The sequence below is a fragment of the Leptosomus discolor genome, chromosome 7 (assembly GCF_034619465.1).
Source record: "Leptosomus discolor isolate bLepDis1 chromosome 7, bLepDis1.hap2, whole genome shotgun sequence".
Lineage (NCBI taxonomy): Eukaryota > Metazoa > Chordata > Aves > Leptosomiformes > Leptosomidae > Leptosomus > Leptosomus discolor.
Genome location: NC_141397.1, coordinates 42,961,279 through 42,984,019, shown reverse-complemented (window position 1 = coordinate 42,984,019; position 22,741 = coordinate 42,961,279). Strand labels below are relative to the sequence as shown.

General features: G+C 36.7%; 1 protein-coding gene across 1 annotated transcript in view; it reads left to right on the top strand.

Annotated features, from left to right (window-relative positions):
- Window positions 1-22,741, top strand: part of PER2 (period circadian regulator 2) — a 39,657-nt gene that overhangs the window by 5,683 nt on the left and 11,233 nt on the right. The window contains exons 2-17 of the mRNA XM_086467651.1: window positions 816-1,290; window positions 2,082-2,150; window positions 5,218-5,372; window positions 5,852-5,973; window positions 7,530-7,731; window positions 9,278-9,329; window positions 10,708-10,850; window positions 11,189-11,267; window positions 15,941-16,047; window positions 16,688-16,841; window positions 17,273-17,381; window positions 17,713-17,844; window positions 19,361-19,457; window positions 20,079-20,235; window positions 20,318-20,445; window positions 22,518-22,691. Coding sequence (XP_086323777.1) covers window positions 917-1,290; window positions 2,082-2,150; window positions 5,218-5,372; window positions 5,852-5,973; window positions 7,530-7,731; window positions 9,278-9,329; window positions 10,708-10,850; window positions 11,189-11,267; window positions 15,941-16,047; window positions 16,688-16,841; window positions 17,273-17,381; window positions 17,713-17,844; window positions 19,361-19,457; window positions 20,079-20,235; window positions 20,318-20,445; window positions 22,518-22,691 — 2,254 coding nt within the window. The 5' untranslated portion in view covers window positions 816-916. The remainder of the gene's footprint in view (window positions 1-815; window positions 1,291-2,081; window positions 2,151-5,217; window positions 5,373-5,851; window positions 5,974-7,529; window positions 7,732-9,277; window positions 9,330-10,707; window positions 10,851-11,188; window positions 11,268-15,940; window positions 16,048-16,687; window positions 16,842-17,272; window positions 17,382-17,712; window positions 17,845-19,360; window positions 19,458-20,078; window positions 20,236-20,317; window positions 20,446-22,517; window positions 22,692-22,741) is intronic.

The following is a 22,741-nucleotide window of genomic DNA, read 5'->3' as shown; positions in this document are numbered from 1 at the left end:
TGTTCTTAATTCACTTCCATATACACTCTGATTTTGAGCCTGATGCTTTAGAATTTACTTTAAAAGAAGGGATTTGTTTTGGTTTAAGCTCACTTTTCTAAACAATGCAGAATTTTTTTTATCCTAGCCCCCGAATTAGTGGTAATCAGTAGATGAAATTATTGTCAGGCTTATTTGTGTCTTAAAACTTTTGTTGTTGATCAATAGGTGGGCTTGTGTCCTTAGTTTCCCTGTTCCTACTATATGTTCAGTCTACTTACCTTCATGGCTCTTCTTACAAAGAAAGAAACAAAGAATTGGTCAAAATGGCAGAACTGATCTTAAAAGAAAAAAACAAGACTATTTAAAACCAACAGCAACAACAACAAAAACCCAACACAAACAACCTCTAAACCCAGTAAGGAATCCTCTGATGTCTGAATGGAATCTTTTTGTTTGTCAACATAAACTGGAAGCCAGGGGAATGGTTTCACTGAAAATAATGATAGCTATTGTCCAAATCCAGACACTAAAATTGTCAAGTATTAAGTAGGAGAATAGAAAACAAGTGAATATTTAAACTCTTAAGTAGTTTTTCATGTTTATTCTACTTCTTTTTGTGTGGTTTTTTTCTAAAAGTAAATACTTTTTCCATGATAAAACATTGTTAGGTTTGCAATTATATTTAACTTACTCAGCATTTGAACAGTGAAAAGTCTATATTAACCATGGATGTCACTTCACTTTTAATTTCATGAGTCAGTGAGAATTCCAGTTTGTCAGAAAAGGCAAACAAGAAAATAAATCTTTTTTTTCTTCCTTCCCTTCCTCCTCAGATTTGTGGGTCTGTACTTCCAAACAGAATTTGTACAGAGAGAAAATTCTGAATATGGCTTGATTTGCTCTTGATCTTGGCAGTGTTTCTAATGAGTGTCCCATGGACTCTATCAAGTTCAGGGGGTTCTACTCTAGCACTGAGGAGCAGAACCCTAAGCAGCAACCTGGTATCAGTGTAAACATTTCTTCGTCGTTCTCTTTAGAAGAGCAACAGAAAATGAGTGATTATTCTGGACTTGCAAATAACCATAGCCAGATGATTGCTGAAGATTCAGAAATTCAGACAAAGCCTGAACACTCTCATGAAATTCTTCAGGAAGATATTGAAATGAGCAGTGGATCCAGTGGAAATGACTTCAGTGGAAATGACACAAATGAAAACTACTCGAGTGGGCATGATTCACATGGCCATGAATCTGATGAAAATGGGAAGGATTCAGCAATGCTCATGGAATCTTCAGACTGTCATAAAAGGTAGTGGCTAATGTTAAATAAATTCCACTTTTATTTTTGTCACTAAAGGCTTTTTCCATTTGAATCTAATTTCTGAATTATGATTACAGTATAAAGTGTATCTTCAGACTTGAGGCTGAGTGTTCTAGTTAAGTTGTGTTCTTGTATGATGTAAATGGTGTAATATAGTTCATAAAGAGAAGGTCTCTAGTGTTCGGGGCCAGCTTATTTGAGTCTTTCTTCTTATCACTGTGTGTTTAATTGGCCTTATTTATATATTTTCATGTAAACCAACTTCTATAATTACGTACCAAAAAATGTCAGTGTAATACGTAAGGATGCAACTGTGCTATTCTATAGAATCATAGAATCATTAGGTTGGAATAGACCTCTGAGATCATCAAGTCCAACTGTTGACCTAATACCACCATGCCCACTAAACCATGTCCCAAAGTGCCACATCTACACTTTTTTTTTTTTTCAACACCTCCAGGGATGGTGACTCCATCACTTCCCTGGGCAGCCTGTTCCAGTGTTTGACCACTCTTTCAGTAAAGAAATTTTTCCTAATATCCAATCTAAACTTCCCCTGGTGCACCTTGAGCTACAGTAAGAAGAACCTTCTTTGACAAACATGTAGTTTGTCAAGCTGTAGTTTCCATTTGTTGTACCGGGCAGAAGCTTTTAAAGTTGGGTGGGGGTTTTTTTCCTAGGTAGCCCAGTCATTAATAGGAAAATATAAAGTTAAATGGACTAAAAGTTGTTTGTTAGGTTTACTAATATTAATCTCTTTCTATCTTTCCTTATTCTAGTTCAAGCTCAAATGCATTTAGTCTGATGATTGCAAACTCTGAACACAACCAGTCTAGCAGTGGATGCAGGTAAATTAATGCATGTATATTTTCAGTAATTGACATGTGCAATGCTAAATGCTGAAAGCTAAATAGTGTTGCATTTTCGTTTTTTGTTTTGGCTAAACCTGGAGGAGTATACAAGAAATGCTGTTTTTGCTTCTCTTCCTGTACGTAATCAGTAGCATGTCCTATTAACCTCTTGGCCAAATCAGAGCTTTCTGTTGCTGTTCTATGCAAGACCTTTCAAGTCAACTCACTTTTTGATTTGGTACCTTAACTCTCATTTTATTTTTGTAGTTCACTTTGAATATTGCTTCAGCTCTAGTGGTTTATTTGAAGTTTTTCTTTAAACTTTCTGCTCTTCAGAATTTAGTCTGAAGCCCTTGCCTGGGGACAACCTGGTGTTTCAACATCAGAGTTCACCCATTGAGTTGGGTGTGTTCTGATGTCCAGCAGCCATCTTACCTGCCTCTCCTGTGTTCCATTCGCCAGGATTCAAGTGTTGAGTCTATAAGGATAAACGAACATCAGCTGCAGGAATCCCTCTGAACTCTGCTTGTGACCTTGATAGCCTTGATAAACCGAGTGGCATTGAAGGCTCAAATTTGGACACTTCAGAGTGCCTGACTGTATTTGTTGGGTTTTATTTTTAAGTCAACTTCTGATCAGGAGACCAAAACCTGATGCTAAAGCAGATCAAGCATATCCAGACATTGCATACTGTTGTTAAAACCCCTGTCCATGTGTACCTACCAGAAAGTGTTTCTACCTGATGCAGTTCCTAGAGAAGTGGTAAATTAAAATTATCCCTTTGCATTATTTGGTGCTTGATGAACTTCTTTCTGTGTCTGCCTTGCAGGCACCTGGAGATCTTGTTCCATGCTGTATTTTCAATTGGAAATCGTGTTCTGGAGTCCATGTTCCTTAGTATGAAAGACAGAGTGAACCAAAGGCATTTCTTAATCTTCCTTTTCCATTGATTCAATTTTCTTTGCTGCAAGATTTTTTTTTGAGGGGAGGGTTACTTATTACAGTTTTTTATGTTACCTTTTATTTTAAATGTCATTAATAGCTCTCTGCTGAGAAATAAATAGAAATCTGGATTGTACAGTGTTTTCTCTAGCTGTCAGGCACAGTGTAGAGGGTTAAGGAGCAGAATCTGGACATCTTTTAGAAATGGGAGACGAGAACGATCTTTAGAGAGAAGACTAAAAGAGGCTGATAAGCTATGGGTTTAGTCTTTGATTCAAAGACTACGGGGCTTTGGATTCAATATCAGCGTGAACCAACTACTTAGTTTAGTATCTGTACATACCATTCCAGTTCAATGTCCATATAAAGCAAAAAGGAAAGCTCCCGTCTTTATAGGACTTGCTTATTCTGTTCTCCATAAGTCATGCCTTCCCTATGGTTGGCTACTGTGCCTGATGCTACTGATCTTTGGAAAAACATTTTTGAGTTGTGTAACTTATTTTTGTAGGAGGCCTGTCTTCTATATTTGCTGCTGCTGTAGGCTAATTTGGAAAGGTTTCTTTCTTGCATAAGAGTCAGACCACTCTCATGAAGCATACTCAGAGAGTACAAAACCATCAGTATGCTCAGTTATTTCATAATCTTTCTCTTTCTCTTCTTCCCTACCGCCAGTGTAGGGGGTTCTTCTGTTAACAAGGCCCTGTTTGATTGCATCAGTCCAAACTGTCAAGCCATGTTGTAGATGTGATTTTAATGTCCCACATGAACATGATGTTTCCCAAGGGAGTACTATTCTCTTTTGTTTTATCCCTTGCCATTATTTCTCAGTACAAAATGACCACTGATTAAGTGAATGCTGTTTCTCATAGTACATTGCGATGTAAGCAAGAACAATGTGTATTCTCTAGTACAAGCCAGCTTTGAAACTTTCTGGGCGTTTTTGGTGAAATACACCCAACACCCATCAGATGATTGATCTACCTGAAGAACTTTTCAGACTTCCCAGAAAAATGTTCAGAAGTTCTGTTGAAAATTACTTGGAAGCTGAAGCCACTTTCTTGAGCACTTCAGACAGGGCACTGCAGTTGCCAAGACTTCTGTTTCTACAGTGGTTCTTAGGGTAACTTCTTGGAGATTACCAGCCATGACAATCGAGTGGTAAGGGAAGACCTTCCTTTTGATGGGAAAGAACTTATTGTGAGGCGGCTTTAAGAAAAGCTCTAGAATCCTCTTGATTGTTGTGACAGATTAGCTCTTAAAATCTATTGCAATAAGAAAGACAAGATGATTTTTCATTTTAACTGCTTCCTACCTACCTGCCACCCAACTTTGTCATCCTCCCTCTCCCTTCCCTTACCTCCATTGCTCTTCGTTTTTGATTTTGTCAGCACCTCTTAATAACAGGAAGAGATATCAGGAGCTGCAAAGGCAGGCAATAATTTTCTGATGTTGGCACTGATAATATCTGTAGTTTGACCTTCTATGCTGAGGCAGCACTTCTGAACATGCACCTGAGAAATGTGAATGCAATTTCTCTTTAGCCTCCTGATTCTCTACCCTACGTATTTAGTCAAGTTTCCTTATCTTATTTAATGTATTGCCATGCTTAACTGGGATAGGTTGTTCCAAGGATTTCTCCATTTGTTTTGTTAACTTGATGCTCTCCCACTGCCATTCCCTTTTCAGGGACCTTTCTTATGAGAACCTGCTCGAACAGGAGGTGAAGACTTGAATGGACCTCCTGCTTCTCTCCTTTGAAGTCCATGAACATTTCTATGAGTTTGAATTTGAAAGGAACTAAAGAAAATGCCACTAAAAAGGGAGGAGGGAGACTGGCAAAAAAAAAAGTTCTGTGGTGCTTGGGTGCATGTACTGTTGCATACACAGAGTGCATTTTGCAGTAAGACTTCAGGTGGTGGTAAATCATTTAAAATGATTCTAGCTAATTTAAGAATTATTATAAGTTTTGAATGTTGATACAGAGTACTGGAAAAGTTAATGTGGCTAGCTGGACAAATTTAGGTACGTGACAAGTGTCAGAATATATTTGGGCTTCCATGAGGGTGGTGTGTCCCTTTAAGAATTCAAGTGGCATTTTATTTTTTTTTCTTTAATTTTACAGTAGTGAGCAGTCCACTAAAGCCAAAACACAAAAGGAATTGCTGAAAACATTACAAGAGCTGAAAGCTCACCTTCCTTCTGAAAAGAGAATTAAAGGCAAATCTAGTGTCTTAACGACGTTGAAATACGCCCTTAAAAGCATTAAACAAGTTAAAGGTAATCAAGTATGATACTATCTAGATAAAACTAAACATTTAAAACAGGAATTCAAATGTGGTTGTCTATGTAAATCTGTTTATTATGTTTGAAAACCTCCCAAAACAAATGTTTTCATGGTGTTCCTGTTGTTTGGCTCTGTTACCTTGTGTTCCCTTGAGAGTTAAAGCAGCTCTCTAGATGCTTGATATTTTACTACTATTTTGTTGAGTTAGAAAATTAATTTGAAAACTATTTACAATTCCATACTATTTGAACTGCCGAACAGACCAAAATATATGATCATGCACATATGGGTATATTAAGGTGGGTAGACTTATTTGGGTTACTGATGAAGCTCTGCTGAGGAAAAACTAACTTGGAGTATTTAGATTCCGTGCTTATGGCCAAAGTCTTTTTGACATTTACTGCTTCGAGGCTGGATGTTTATTGATGACTTTTTAAATTCTGAATATAAGTATTTTAATTTTCTCATATAGCCAATGAGGAGTATTACCAATTGTTGATGATTAATGAATCCCAGCCTGCTGGACTCAATGTGTCATCTTATACGGTGGAAGAAGTTGAGACTATAACCTCAGAATACATAATGAAAAATGCGGTAAGTATGATGACCCAAGTCTATGGTGTGTATTGAAAAGGCTTTCTAGGACTGGAATTCTCAGGCATGCCTTCTTTTTACAAGGTAAGAGTTGGTAGCTAGGCCAATAAGCTGAAGAAGCTGGCTTTTGCCTTCCAGGGCATGTTGAGTAGAAACTCTGAGCCTTTGCAGACTTTGCTATTAGCACCTTGATCTAAGTTTTTATTCTGTCAGTTAGGTGGGAAATCAGTAGTCTGAACTCCTTGGTCCTCTGAATGGTACCTCGTGCTTAGAGATGATGCTGTGACATATCTCAATGTCCGTGTGATATAATGCACTGAGACATCTTTAGTTTTCGATTTAGAATACCTGCTAAAGTTGGAGAGTAACTCTTTCCAAATCTTAGTTAAGGCACACTGTGAATCGCTTCAGCTTATCCTTATCAGTGAGGGTTATTTGATGTTTCACCAGTTCTTTGTGTTAGTATGACTGAAAAGTGATGAAAGTGTTGGAATAGTGTGTTCTGTCCTCTTCTCTGGTATTTGTCTAGTCTTTGCGACTAGTATAGTGTGATCCACTGATACTGTCTTCTCGTCTAGATAAGAACAGTTGTGATAATCGAGTCTGACTTTTTATTATTTATTTTCCACATTCCCAGTGTTTTAGGGATGCATTATGGAGTCTTCAAAAAATAATTGCATCTAAACTTATTAGATTACTTTCCACTATTTTTTTTTTTCCTGAAACCTCTACCTGAATGTATAAAGTTCTGAAAACAGTAAAATAATGGCATGATGGGGGATGTTCCCTAGCTAGGTGGGGTTTTTTGTATCTATGAATAGTAAAGGTTGCCCACAAGGTAAAATAAATAGGAAGTCTAGAGTGCAACTGAGAACTTCAGCCAAATATCATAAACATTGTTCAATTGATCTGAAGCATCTGAATTTGTGAAACTGGTGTTCTGACGACAGCTCTTAAGTTTGTGTATAGTGTTCGCGGATAGAGCACTAAAGATTATGATGTAGGAAGCTCTTCTGTGTCAAAAAGAAAAACAATGTGAAATGATACAAGTGGAGTGTGTGTATTGCTGTGTGGGATTTTTTCCACCTGTCTACTCATCTTTCCAAGTGGTATAGAGCACTTTCAATTTTGCAGTGTATGGACAAGCTAAAATAAACAGCCTTTCACAAAACAGCTGGATTTCGTAAATGTAAAATACGCCTGTAACAAGCACAGGGAAAATGTGTAGTTTTATAGCTGAAAGCTCTTTAATTCTTAATCCATAAATTCATTCTGCATCATAAAATTTTAGGGAATGATATTTAGGGCTTGTAACCTGGTAATATGCTAATGTATTATTCTTATTGCATAGTTCAAAGTGTGCTGTCTGTGTCTACTTCATAAGCAGATTAATTTTATTTTATTGCTCCCTAAACAGATGCAGTTTAACAGTATTTCCTTAACTTATATTCTGAACTTGTGTAATGACTTTATATCTGCAGTGTTTTTCTAAGAAATACATAGTGGACTGAAGAATGTTTTAAACTGCCTAAATAATTTGAGATTTTTGTTTTTAGGATATGTTTGCCGTAGCTGTTTCTTTGATTACTGGGAGAATTCTGTACATCTCTGATCAAGCTGCTTCTATTCTCCGCTGTAAGAGGGGTTATTTTAAAAATGCCAAATTTGTGGAGTTCTTGGCACCTCAAGATGTCAGTGTCTTCTATACTTCTACTACCCCATACAGATTACCATCATGGAATATTTGCAATAGAGCTGGTGAGTGATCTCAACAGCAGATATTTCTCTGACCTTCTTTCGGTCATACAAATGCAAATACTTGAACTGATTTTAAATATCCTTCCATCCTTCTCCATCACTCTTTGAGGATGCATTTAGAACATCTCTGAACAATACTAGATGTATAACACTTATAAATCAGCAAGGCTTGTCTGTTGGCTAAAAGTCTGAATGCTGTTGTTTATTGGTTCTTGTGCCACTTTCATCCAAATGATGAATGAAAACAAAGTAGGTATTCATGCTGTGAGTAGTGGGTTTGCTTTCCACTTTTACTAACAATCAAATGACCACCGTTTTTCTTCAAAACTTGTTTTCTTCAGATACGAAGGAGATGATATTCTTCCTCCTTCCTTATAAAATGGTTATGATTTGAGTAGTGGACACCTTGATTACAGTATAGAAAGATGTAATTCAGCTACCATCACTGTGCGTTCTCCAAGTGTAATCATATCTCTATTCTTTTAGTCTTAGAAAAATAGTTAGGTATGCTAATAGTGAAGGACTAGACATCTCAGGGCACTTGATATTTGTTTGTGGGAAGAATTTTTTTACTAATGTAACTACAGCTGTTGGGACTTGAGAAATAGTTGCCAACTGTTTTAACCAAACACTTGAAATTCAAGATCTGCTCTAACTATTTGAAATTCCAGTCCACTGTATGCTAAGTCCATTAAGTTAAGTCAGCTTGTGAACCGTATTTAATCTGAAAAAACAATTAGCAATAAAAATATACTGAGTAATGCATACCTAAAGCATGTTGGAAGGGACCTGTTCCAACCTCTGGCTCAAAACAGGGTCAATGGTGAATTCTGCCCATGTGTTCTTAATTATGGATGTTATTCAGTTATGTGGTATTTTTTTCTGAAACGTTTTCTATAGTTTTATTATGCTTGTGTATAGCTTCAGATTTCAAAAATGCAGTAAGAGGAGCTATACACACTGTCCTCTGTATCAGCTGCCATAGAATAAAATATCCAAAAGTATTGTGCACCAAGGCCTCTGAAAGAACAGAGCTTGCCTTGAAAATCAGTCTGTGGCTACTCTGGAAAAGGCGGGAAATAGGCTTGAAAGGTGAGAGGAAGCATTCATGAAAAAAAATGGGTTTTGGAGTGGAGGGGGTGGTAAGTGAATATGGTGATTTAGCTGTCCTAGTGCCTTTCTAGGAAAGAGGTCAAATTTTGGGGTCCCAGATAATCAAACATTTTTGGTCAACACTATAGAGTACAGTGGAAAAGATGGTAAGAGTAAACAGCTCAAAATGGAGAACTGTTTAGATACATTTTTGGCAAAAGGCTTAATAAATAAGCGGCTGTGATTTACACACCAGCTTCAGAATCGGAGTGGTATTCAAGATTTAGTTGCTTATGAAGTACATTGTTTAGCAAATACATACAGACTTCAGAGAACATAAACTTCTTAAAGAATTCAGCCTTTATCACTTAAGGAGAAATTCTTGTTTTGAATATTTATTTGAATATCTTGTAGTAATTTGTAACTTGTTATGAAACATGTTTAATATTTCTAGAGTCTTCCACCCAGGACTGCATGGAAGAGAAATCTTTTTTCTGTCGCATCAGGTAAGACAATAATATTATAAAGCTTAGTGTTATATTATGAAACCAAGCATTACAAAAGTATTTGATTTTTATACGAACCACATGGTACATAAGTTTCCTACTTTTTGATAACGTGAACATAAGGCAAAACATATGCATGTCCTCTAGTTGATTAACTCCTAGAAGCTACAGAGAAAACTGCAAAGCAATTTCAGGAAGTTGCATCCTAAAGTTAATCAGTGTGAATATTGACCTTTGCGCCATAAAGGAAGCTGATATGGTATCTTCTACTGCTATGGAAAGTCTTCAGTTCATGTTAATTGAACTGTTCTGTTCAACACCTGCTACAGAGTCTCCTTCATTCTAGAAGACTAATGTCTAATCTTAACTTTATCTCAAGTGTCCCAGGGATAAAGATACATGAGGGTAACTTGACTTGTCTCTTTTGCAGTTACTAGATCACACAGTTCCTTTGGTTTTGCTTTTCTTCCTTCTTTTCCCGCCCCCGCTCCCTTTAGTTGCTTTTATTTAGGAAATACTGGCACCTTATTCCTTGTTCTTTCTTCTGCAATTTGATTTCTTGCTGCTTATTGCTTCTCTGATAGCATTTCCAAAAACAAAAGTTGTGGATCCTATTACTTCATTACTTTTGGTGTAAATAAGTACTTTTCCTTAAGGTATGACTAAACTTTAAAGGAATTCAAGATGATGCATCGCTCCAGAGCATTGGGTTGGATGTACTGTAAAAGTACTGCTGGTGTTACTATAGACTTTTTTGTCCAACTAACATTGGCTCCAAAAACTTTAGTTTTATAAAGCTGTGCTGTTATGAACTTACTACAACTGAAATTATTTTTTTTTTGGTGACTGTAAATAGTTGTTAGTTTCATTACTATGCTTTGTATTCTTATTAAGTAAACATCTGTTGTTATAGGTAAGAATTTCTGAGTCTTTGTTCTTTTTAAATGGGGATAAATGTTGAATAAAAGAAGGTCTTTATGTTAACTGAGGCAATATAGCAGTCTACATAACACAACTATAAATTCATTCTTCTGAAGGTATAATGTTACAGATTAAGCTTACTGGATCAACAAAATTACTGTGTCTGTCATAGGAGGTATGTTTTTCTTTTTCTATCAAATTTTTATTTAAAGCAATTGCGGATCTTTTAATTTCAGGCAGTCGAGAGGACAACATATTCTTTATTGCAGTTGGTATGCAAAGAATGCCATCAGAATTAGCTTCTCTTCTACAAAAAAAAAATCAGAAATTTTAAGTTCTTGGGTGCTATTTTAGGAACTATCATGCAGTCCTTGGGTCATGAGGAAATTACAATAGTTAAAACTTTGTTTAGCATAAGATGAATCTGTTGAAATGATTAACTTTGTTTAATTATTAGCGCGGGAAAGGAGCGTGAAAATGAGATTTGCTATCACCCGTTTCGGATGACTCCTTACCTTATCAAAGTGCAAGACCCGGAAATAGCAGAGGACCAGCTTTGCTGTGTGTTGCTTGCAGAAAAAGTACATTCTGGTTATGAAGGTAATACTTTGAATGCAGAAAGACTTGTCTGGTTTCCTGAAAGTAAAAACTGTTCAGTGTTCTGCTACAGGAATTTCTGTGTGGTGTAGCACAACTGAATTTCAGCCTGAGAAAGCCAACTATATTAGTCGCTGTCAATGATCTCAAGGTTTATTAAAGTGAAAGATAATTGGTTCTGTTCTCTGCCCTTGTTGAGAGCCTGTGAGCTGGCAAGCTACTTTCCTGTTATGCTCTTTGACAGACTTTTAGACTTAGTATTTCATAGAAACATGTAGCTTGGAGTGTTTTGTATATGCAAAAAAGCCCCCCTTGTTAATCTGCTTTTATTTTTGTCTCAGCACCCAGAATTCCTCCTGACAAAAGAATTTTTACAACTACGCACACACCAACTTGTTTGTTCCAGGATGTAGATGAAAGGTAACTTACAAAAAAACATTCTTTTTCAATTGACTGATAAGCAAGCTATTCAGTATCTTTACAGGTATTTTTAGGATTTAATTAAGATGTCTCTGTGGGGTTAAATTATGTGACCGCTGAAGAGCGTTTAACCCAAGAAAAGTACATCCTCCAAGTTTCACTAAGCATGAAAACACTTTACACTGTGGTATTTAAGTGGAAAGCTATTTGTCTGCTAACAACTTGTTCTTCCATTTTCCTTCCATCTGGAGCAAATCTGGATGTAAATTCAATGAATGAAACCCAGGGTCAGGAAAATTCCTGTGCTGACAGTCATCACCTGCATGAGATTTTTAGGTTTTAATTTTTTAAAGTTTGATCCAATTAACAATCAATGTGCTGCTGTCACTTTCTGCTGACCAGATACGACTAGAGGTGTGTCTTTTAAATGCAACATTAGATCTTAAAAAAAAAAAAAAAAATCAAAAAAAATCTGTGTTTTCAGTTCAGACTATAGTCATCTTAGTTCTTGATGTTATCTGTATATAAAAACTGCTCAAATTCTACTGGCTGAAGACTTCACATTGCTTTAACAATTATGGAAGCTGATTAAGTGTTCACACTTCAGAGTAGAACCAAATACGCTGCCTGTGATCTTAAGGCACACACATTCAGGAACTAAGGTGTAAACCAAGCTTTCCTTTAGTCTTTTGGATTGCTTTTGCCTGGGTCCTGTCAAAGGATGTGTAGGTGATGGAAACATGAGGTCTATGAAAAGAATAGAAGATACTCCTTCGGAGTTAGGAGCCTACTTGGCTGAGGAGGGGACTATAATCTCAACGAGCTTTTAAGGACAGGGATGCACTTTGGAACACTAGCGTTTTGAAGACTTGACTTGATAAGAGAATACACTTGTTCCTGAGTTGAAAACACAGACTACCTTTTCCTTTCTTTCTCTTCCTCTTCCCTTGTTTTACTTGATACTTTTTTAATGGTGGTTTCTAATGCGCTATATGTGGGATTTTATTTTAATTTTTTTTTTTTCCTTCCTTAGTGAAAACTAAGTTGGCTGCTGTTGTAGCATCTGACTTGTGAGATTCTCCCCTCCTTGTTTTTAAGCATTCTAAAATGCTAAAATTTTCTTTGTAGGCCTAGATGTAGGAGGATGTCTGCAGACAGAGTAGCGGTATAATGGACAATTTTGGATTTCTATGGTATTTTTTGGATGGGAATCTTTTTCATTCTGAAGAAATATGCTGTTCTTGGCAAAATATTTAACTGCAGCAGGAGAGAGAGGGATTGGGGGGAAGGAAGTTATTGGGAAGTTTGGCGAAGCTGGAGTCAATAAGATAAAAAATCACTGATTACTTCTGAGGCAATTTATCTGCAGAGAGGTCAGGCACATCAGTATTACTGCAGTGCACATGATTTTTATTAAACGAGAATTGCAAAAGGCAGCTATTGGAGATTACTATAGAAGGTGACAATGGCTAATCAGTGAGGATAAGTTTGGACTTTAAGGTACAGCTATTTCTGGCTAATTTGCACAGGTATTGTGGCTTAGTGTGAAGCGTTCCTGCAGGATAGAAGACAACGTAATGCTGACAAACTGTTTTTCCATGATGTGATTTATACAGTCTCTCTGAACAGCTTAAGCTGACAAAAGACCTACTTAGTCCAGTATAGTTCTGTCCTCTTCATGGATTTTTCTCTCTCCCTCATTCTCTCACATGCTCCAAGCCAACTGCAACTTTGCTTTTCAGATAGGCTTATGGCACAATGTAAAGCTTCCCTTCCTCCATGCACCCCCAGCTCATTTATTTCCAGTAGCCACTTGACAGAAATGACAAGATTACTGAATGGAGAGCTTTGCCCTTATTCTTGTGCTTGGGTGGAGTGAGTACAGTAAATCCTTTCTCTGTGGCTACTGTGGAAGCTTCTTTCCTGTTAGTTTGGTGTTACCACTTAGTCTCAAATACCATTTTTGAACTCTCACAGTGAGGGCTGATACTAGGACTCTGCTTCATTTGTTTCTGTTCTTGTGATTTGTGTGGTTGATTTTGCTTTTAATTATTTGACTCCCGAGAGCATTGGCAGCCAGGTAAATGTTTACTAAGATATGCATATGCAGTTTATTATCCTTAAGCTCTCCAGGGTTAGGTGGACACAACAATAGATTCTTAGAGAAAGCTGAGTATAATATTTAAAAATATGCAACCGAACACCTGCTGTTGAGTGAGAATTGCTTATAATATAACGCTGAAACTGTTGCCTGACTTGCATAAAATAAAGTTAATTCTGTAATCAGTGTATGGTAATGGGTTGGAAAAATGCTTATTTGTCCTAACTCTGCAAGTGGATCTCTGCACAGAATATGTTAAGTAAAAATAATATTTTCCTGAAATTAAATGGATCATTCCTGTATATATTAATCTTTGAAATGTATTTGATACTTGATGTGTATGATGGGTAAGGAGTTCTATATAGTTCACAGTGGAGTGATCTTGGTAAATGAATTTAAAAAATTTTCCTATTTAACTTGCAATAAGAATATGAAGAGACTTTATTCATATTGTTTTGACACTTTAAATGTCATTCTAAAAAACAAAACTAGACTTGCTGCTTCTCTTCATCAGCAATTCTTACACCGTATGTGTATTTGCATTCATAAAATTAGTTTATTAACTTAAACTCTGAATTATTTTGAGTTACTTGTTATGAAGAAGCATAATGGTGCTGAGGTACTGCCTTTAGCAGATAGTAAATTAAATATTCTCAGATACAGCATTATACGATCACAGAAATCCTGGTTGGAAGGGACTGTTGGAAGTCTCTGTTTCATCCTTTTGCTTGATATGAACTGTTGCCCAGTTCTAGGTTACATCAGCTGTGACCTTGTCTCAATAATACCTGAAAACCTCCAAGGACAGATACTACACAACCTGTATCAGAAACTGTTCCTATGTTGCGCTACTCGCTTCGTTTAAAAAAACTTTTCCTAACATCCAGCATAAGCTTTCCAGACTGAAGTCTGGGCCATTGCCCATAGATTTTTCCTTCTGGCACCACCAAGAAAATTTAACTCCATCTTCGTAACTCGTCTTCATCAGAACAGGCGAGCCCAGCTCAATCTCTACCCGTCAGTCTTATATTCTAGATCCCTGACTCTTCCTGTGATTGTCATGTATTGGTACAAAAATGTGTAGGGGATTTTTTTTTTATAGAAGTGACTGGATTCTCATCTATCTTTATAACTAGCTTAATAAATAATAGTTTAAAATTTGATCCCTTTTAGGATATGTATTCTGTTGCAGCAAACAACTGCAGAGTTTGCCAGACTTACATAAAGCAGGTGGCAAAGAATAGGAATAGTGCTGAACAAAACCTCGTGTTTTCTCCTTCTTTTTACAACACTATTTGATGAAGTCCTGACTGAAGTCATTCAAGATTTATTGGTATTTTAAAATCCTCTAGCAGCATAACTTTTCTTAAGTGCTTTGAACTTGGCAGCATTTGTAAATGTCAGTGTTTCAAAATTATATGATTTGGTATGAGTTTCATGCCGTTTTCAGCTTTGTAAAGTTGTTGCTTTAGATCATACATAAGCTTTTAAGACTCATTATTTAACTAATTGCTTCAATAATAAGGCATTAGTTGTTATCCTCGTTTTCCCCTTAAGAGTATATTTGATGTTTTGGGGAACTGATCTAGTTCCAGTGGGTTCTTGGAAGTGCAATGTTGAACACAGTTGTGCTGCAATGCTTTTGAGTTCCAACACAACACAGATCATGTGTCTGTGGTGCACGGCGGTGACGTTCCTCATTAAAACTATTCAGATACCTGGGTATCTTTCTGTTCCTGGGCCTTTGTCAGTGAATGGGGCTGGGGGGAAGGTATACAGCACTTTGAGTTTACAAGATGACTTGTTGGCATCTGGCAACTTGTTAACATTATCAAGTAGTACTGACTTAATACATTATTTTTTTTCCAAAGCATATTGCTGGCAGTTAGCTTTCGGGGTAGGGTGCAAGCTGATATTTGAGAACTTCCACTCATTAAGATGAATACTTAGTGGTCAATGAAAATTTTCATCATGTAAATTAGTCGTTCGCATCAGTAGAAGTGGTCATTGATAATGTGCAGGAATTTGGTAACATTACTTCTAATTCTCTATTTTAATTAATAAGCTTGCTTCCTTGCAGCTCCTTTATGAGCTGAACTCCTAACCTGCCTGTGAGAGTTTTCTTGAGTCCTAGTCAACTACCCTGTTGCTAGTTCAGCTTTAGTAATCCTGTGATCCTTAGACTTGGCTTGCAGCTCATAGATTGGGGTACTATTTACCTTCATCAGAGTTTTACAAGATTAAATTTTATTAATGCTCTTTTAAAATTAGGGTGAGTATTTATCCCCTAGGGCTAGGCAGCATAGGAAAGACAGAACTGCTGTAGAAGACTCCTTGATTTGGTCTGATCACGTTTTGTAAAGTTACCAAAAAAACCCCCAGCCACCCCACAAACCAACAAAACCCCTGCCTTGGTCAGAGTACTACTGCTATTAAGTTGACACTGCTATTTCCCCAAATTTAAACTTGAATTATTCATTTTCTTGATAGGAGGAGCAGCAAGAATGGAAACATTTTCTAGATTAAATATACATCTATTCCACTTGATTTTTTTTTTTATTTTTTTTTCCAGAGCAGTACCTCTGTTGGGATACCTACCTCAGGACTTGATAGGAACACCAGTCTTGGTGCATCTTCACCCAAATGACAGACCCTTAATGCTAGCAATTCACAAAAAAAGTATGTAATCTCCTACTGTAGCAGAAATATGATTTCTTTTTTTTCCTAAAAGTTAATAATGATGACTACAAAGACCTCAGCAAGTAGGAGGTGAAAATTATTTGTGACTGAATTTTTCTGCCAGTAAATACTGAATCCTTTACTCTGCAACTTGATTCTTAATGCAAATAGATAAAAATGAGAAATCACTCAATTTCATGTTTGCTATGAAATGACTACTGTAAACAAACTGACTGTAAATGAATATTTCATACATACAGAAAATTTTCTTGAGAATGCAATGATATAACTTGTCATACTTTAAATGGTAGTCTTTCTTATTTCATGGAGGAGAAAATAAGATCCATTCTGGCAATGTTAATTTGTTAAACTTTGAAAATGTAAAGCTGTTTCTTCAATCATCTTTAACTTGTTCTGAAGGTGATTTTTTTCTTTTTTTTTTTTTTTTTTTACATAGTCTGGTAAATTATGAAGGTCTGCTTATTCTAGTAGCCCAGCATTTCTCAATGTGCAGATGTACATGGTATTTGTTCCTTCAAATATCATCTTCCTCCTTTGCAATTAGTTGTAAAATCCTGAATCATTAAGTAGAATTGTGCAAATATTAATCTGAAATTTATTTTTGAATTGTTCATTACAGTACTTCAGTATGGAGGACAGCCTTTTGACTATTCACCAATCAGGTTTTGCACTAGAAATGGAGATTATATAACCATGGACACTAGCTGGTCCAGTTTCATCAATCCTTGGAGTCGAAAAGTTTCATTTATTATCGGAAGGCACAAAGTTAGGACGTAAGTCAATAAATTGTTAGGACGTAAGCCTTTTTTTTTTTTTTTTTTTTTTTTTTAAAAAAAATGTTCCCCCCCCTCCCTTGGGTTTACATAGTGATCATTAAGAAAGAGATAAGGGTTTTTTTTGGCGAGGGAATCACACGTACAAATTGCTTCCTTTTTACGCTTGGGGTTGTGATGTAGTAAGTGCTTTAAAAAGACATTTGAAGTCCTTCAAATTCTGCCGATACTGTCAAGAGTCGCTTCAGAAGAGGAAAGTTGTGCTTAAAGTGAGTAAGGGTATGTATTCTATCAGACTCAAAGGTTGTAGGTGCAATAGAATAATCACCAGATTCTGTTTACTATCTATAGATGGTAAATTGAAGCTGTGGTCTCTCTGTGATTGAAGTTCTTGTGTTTGTAATGAGCTAGAATATGTTTTGTTTATACAGAGGTCCCTTAAATGAAGATGTCTTTGCTGCTCCCAACTATACAGAGGATAGAATCCTTCATCCCAGTGTTCAGGAAATCACTGAGCAAATATATCGGCTATTATTGCAGGTACAGCATGTACTTTAATGTTACCCTTTTCATTTCCCACTGAAGAAAGGGCATTTATCTTTCTGTGACACTTGGTTTAGCTGTCTACCTATTGTACTGGAATTTCTGGCTACAATCATGGAAATTACTTACACTCATGATTACCAGATGAGACTCCACTTGTATTTTAGGGATTTCGTGCAGCTATGAAATCCTCGCAAAAAAAAACCCATGACCCCAAACCTAAAATAAATCCTTTTTTCCTCATGTGGAATTACTGGTAACAATTCCAGTTTTGTTTAAAGCTGGTGTGCTGAGACATGTGTGTATATATGTATTTTGTTGTTAACAGCCTGTACACAACAGTGGATCCAGTGGCTATGGAAGTCTAGGTAGCAATGGTTCACATGAGCACTTGATGAGTGTGGCATCCTCCAGTGACAGCACAGGAAATAATAATGAAGACACTCATAAGGATAAACCAGTAGGTTTGTTTTTTCTTATTCAAGTGTGTGGCACAAAACAAACTAGCAAAAGTGATGGGTTTTACTTTCAGTGTAACTCTTTCAAATTAGGGATGGGAGAAAGTATAAGGAAAAAGTCATCTTTCATTTTGTTTAACATGGGGGAAAAGCTTTCTGTCTAGGGGAATAAACATTTCTGGTGTAGATCAGAGATCTCAGGATACTGAAGCACAGTTATAGTCATGAAAGTTGATGTGTATAAAGAATTTAAACCTGTACAGTATGTTAATTTATTCTCATGTCTGTTATATGTAATATGCTGTGTTTCTGGGAAAACTAGCTGGATATTTGAAAGCAGGTTTTTTTAGAAGGAGAAAGTCTGTGATTCCTGGTTTCCCAAATGAAACTTAGAAGATAAAATACAATAAAACCTGCACAACCAAGTGATAGCTTGACCTTGATCACTTTTTATGTTGCAAAAATACAGTGTATCATATGGAATGAAATAAATGGAAAGGAATAAAATAAAAAAAATTTTGAGCTTAAAACTTAACTTTACCATAGATTGGGTCATTGCTACATCTAGTTGATAGTGAGATGTAATTTTAATTCCATTAGTCTGAACAAAACAGCAGCATTAAATTTGTTCCTATGCTTAACAGAACTATTCCATAGGCAAAGTAAATCAGACAGAAAGTAATGTACTGGATGTGGATGCAGTCAAAGGAGCTGTGCTTTTTAGCATCTCTAGTAATTTTAGCTTTCTGGTTGTTCTTCCCAAACTTGTTGTAGCTCACAGAGTTGTGTTTAATTCTGAAAGCAAAAGCTTTCCTTCACTTAGTTATATTGCTCGTAGGCTAATTCTCCCAAATCTGATTTCTGCTTCTGTGATCAGACATGGCAGACTGCTGCTCTTGCCAAGGTGGTCACTTTCCTGGCTTTCAGCCCTTAAACACTAGTGGCTTAAGCAGATGACATATCTGGATTTTTTTTTTTTTGTAACTTACTACATTTCAGAGCTACACAGTAATGTTTAAGGAGATCTTGTTTTTGAATGAGATAGATACCTATCTATCTTTCACTATTTCAACAGATAGTGAAGACTGTTACAGTATAGTTCTATAACATCCTGTCACTGCTTGAGTAAACCTCTAGTGCAAAAAGTTCTCAGTCTTAGAAGCAATATTTTCTTTACCAAGTGATACTGGGGGTTTTTTGGTGTGTGTGCGTGGCTTTTTTTTTTTACTAAAGTCTTCTTTGTAATGTATCTTTATATTCTCCTGTCCAAGTCATTCAACCATATTAAACAAAATACAGAGTAATTGTGTACAAAAAGCTTACTTCAAATTTATTCTCTTTCCAATTCCCAAAATTGTGCTGCTGCACAATAGAACTATATATCAGGATTTCTCCCATGATCAGACTAATTGTAAGATAGAGATTAACTAAGGTTAGATTTAGTCTTCTGAGGAATCATTATGCATGATGTTTTCTGTCAGAATTTTGTAATGACTCTCTTTAATGACCTGCTTTCAGGAGGTTTGTCAAGATGCCCTTAAGGTCAAAAACAAAGGACAGCGTATTTTCACTGACAATAAAGCAAAACTGGAATATAAGAGAGCGCCTTTTGCAGGTAAGACATTAGCAAGTTAATTAAGTATTAGTCTATTGCCCTGGTGCCTGGTATAATATGATAGCAGGATTTTTTTCTAGTTTAATTCTAATCAATGCATAATGACATTTTTATAAATTAAAATTGTATTGTCCTGTGTCTCTCTACTCAGGAAAATACTGTGTTCAGCTATGTCTGAATTGATAATGGTACAATACATAGTTAAGGCATGTCCTAAAGCTATTGTTTTGAAGTACCTTAATTGTAGCTCATGTTTTCATACAAGTCAAACATCATCTTTTCTATTAGGTGGAGGAAGATGTTATGGATGTTGTCTTTCCTGTTTGCATTGTAGCCTCAGTAATTTTTAAGTTAATAAATCTCAAGAAAAAGATTTTAATTTAAATTCTGCCTATGTTAGTAGGTTAATCTTCCAATAATTTGTTGTAATTTATGGGCACTAGAGTTGTCCTCAATACTGAGTGTATTTCATCTCTAATGATAGCTATTTTCTTATAGCTATGATATCTATTCCCTTTTGATCCATATACATCAACATAACAAGAACTTTTACTGTTGCTTTAGGGGAATTTGCAAGGATTTAACGCCACAATTGTATAATAGCAGTATCTCTTTTCACAGAAAAACAAAATGGTCTTGGTGGTCAGGTGAAAGATGTAGTGGGAAAGGATACTGCAGCAACAGCTGCTCCTAAAAATGTTACTACTGAAGAGTTGGCTTGGAAAGAACAACCCATATATTCTTATCAACAGATTAGCTGTTTGGACAGTGTCATCAGGTAAGCAACCAGTGTGTAAATTGCTCTTGAGCTCTAGGCTTAAGACTTACATATCTCATACTGTTAATTCATTGTCTTTTAGGTACTTGGAGAGTTGTAATGTGCCTGCTACAGCAAAAAGAAAGTGTGAAACTTCAGCAAGTGTTGCATCACTGAATTCTGGAGTTCATGAACAAAAATCAGCTGATAATGCTGTACAGCCCTTGGGAGGTATCTCTACATCACAGCTTTTTCTGGATTAATTTTTGCTAGCAGCCAGTTAGATGTTACTTCTTTGCAGAATAATGACATGTGTAGCTTAGGCACGACTTCATAGCCTTTTTCTCAGTGTTAGATGATGGTGATCTACCTTCAGCTATGAAAAACTTCCCTACAGTCAAAACACTGAGTAGTTGATGGAGTATCTGGATAGTAGATCATAGAATCACAGAATAGTTTGGGTTGGAAGGGACCTTAAAGACCATCTAGTTCCACTCCTCTGCCATGGGCAGGGACACCTTCCAGTAGACCAGGTTGCTCAAAGCCCGATCCAGCCTGGCCTTGAACACTGCCAGGGAGGGGGCAGCTTCTCTGGGCAACCTGTTCTAGTGTCTTACCACCCTCACAGTAAAGAATTTCTTCCTAATATCTAATCTAAATCTACCCTCTTTCAGTTTGAAACCACTACCCCTAATCCTATCCCTACACTCCCTGATAGAGTCCCTCATCTCTCCTGTAGGCTCTCTTTAAGCACTGGAAGGCCACTATAAGGTCTTCCTGGAGCCTTCTCTTCTCCAGGCTGAACAAACCCAACTCTCTCAGCCTGTCCTCATAGGGGAAGTGCTCCAGCCCACTGATCATCTTTGATCTTCATGGCCTCCTCTGGACTTGCTCGAGATATGATAAGTTATTTATACTGTACAAAATACAGCAGGATTTTGAGTTTTTTGGACTTGAATCATTATCAAATGTAAAAAGTTTGTTTCACAGTTGGGACTTGTAAGAACAACCAGCTGAAGAACCTAGTAGCTAATTAACAAGCTAATATGACAAATAATAGTCATATTACACTTCTGTTTCTTCTTTACGGATATTAAAAAAAAAAAAAGGAACAAGACAAGGTAAAACGTGTCATTAGACTGCTCTCAGCGTTGTGTGAGGCATGAGAACATATTTGAAAGGAATGTCCAGCCATGAAAATAAAAGCTGGGAATTACTGAGGATAGCTAAAGTCTGCTGTAGGCAAAAACATAAACTTCATTTGTTAGGACTTGAGTATAGTGTTTGATATAGTCCCTGTCTGGATGGGGAGCTAAAGTGAAGAACCTAACTGTTTTGTTTGTACGAGAATTGTGAGATTGGTGAAGAACTATCCGTAAATGAGATAATTGCTGATTCAACCTTGTCATTATGTAAGGCTGAAAGGGAATTGTTTAGTGGAGTTTCTCAAAAATTGGTCTTGAAATGATCTTGTTGTATTTCTTTTTGAGCTTCAAAAAGAAGTTCTAATGCAGCTTTTTGAATCAATTGGAAGGTATCAGTACACATAGGAACAAAGTGTGCTGTAGAAGGAATTGAAATGCCTTGAGAACTAGCGAGGAAGAAATGGTGGAACTAGCATTGTGCGATTAGGAACACAATTTCTGTTGTCATTTGGAGTCTATGCAGTTCTAGTTGACAGGAGATGATGTGGGTTCACTAGCGTTTTGGTGCACTGATGACTGAGAACAACAAAGCCACCAGCATACTCTAGTCAGGAGAAAGGCAAACTCTCAGGTTTTAAATATGTATTATGCCAAGTATTCCTGCTAGAAAAGGAATTTTTTAATGCTGTTTTATGAAGCACTGGTATGACCTCTGCTGGATTATTGTGTATAGCTTTCAGGTGAGAGAATTTAAATAGGTGGATGCTCAGAGCAAAGCTGTCAGGATAACCAGCTAATGACAAGGATTAGTGTATGACAATACGGGAGCTGGGTGGGATTTAATCTTAGGCTGGAAGAGGCCAGAAACTTTCTTGCCAAATTGTGCCATGAAAGAAGAGCAAAGACCAGGAAAGAGCAAAAAGTCCTTCATTGAAAAGATGAAGGTTTGGCTCTATGTGAAAGTAGAGGATTGGATTTGGTTGCTCAGAAGTCATTCTATTCCTAAAACATTCTTGGTGGAACGCATAGAGTAAAGTAAAATGTTCATTTTGTGTCTTGTCAAGCACAGTCTAGCCTCTACTGTTTTGCAACCCTAGCAGTATATAACTTGCATTTGCTGTTGTGTTCAGTGAACTACAACTTTATGTCTTTTAATAGATCCTGCTGTGTTGAAGGCATCTGGTAAATCAAATGGTCCCCCAGTGGTTGGTGCTCACTTAACATCTTTGGCTTTACCTGGCAAGCCTGAAAGTGTTGTGTCTCTCACAAGTCAGTGCAGCTACAGCAGCACAATTGTTCATGTTGGAGACAAAAAAACACAACCTGAATTAGGTATGACTTTTGCTAATAAATTTTCTCCAGAATGGCGGTTGGTAGCAAGT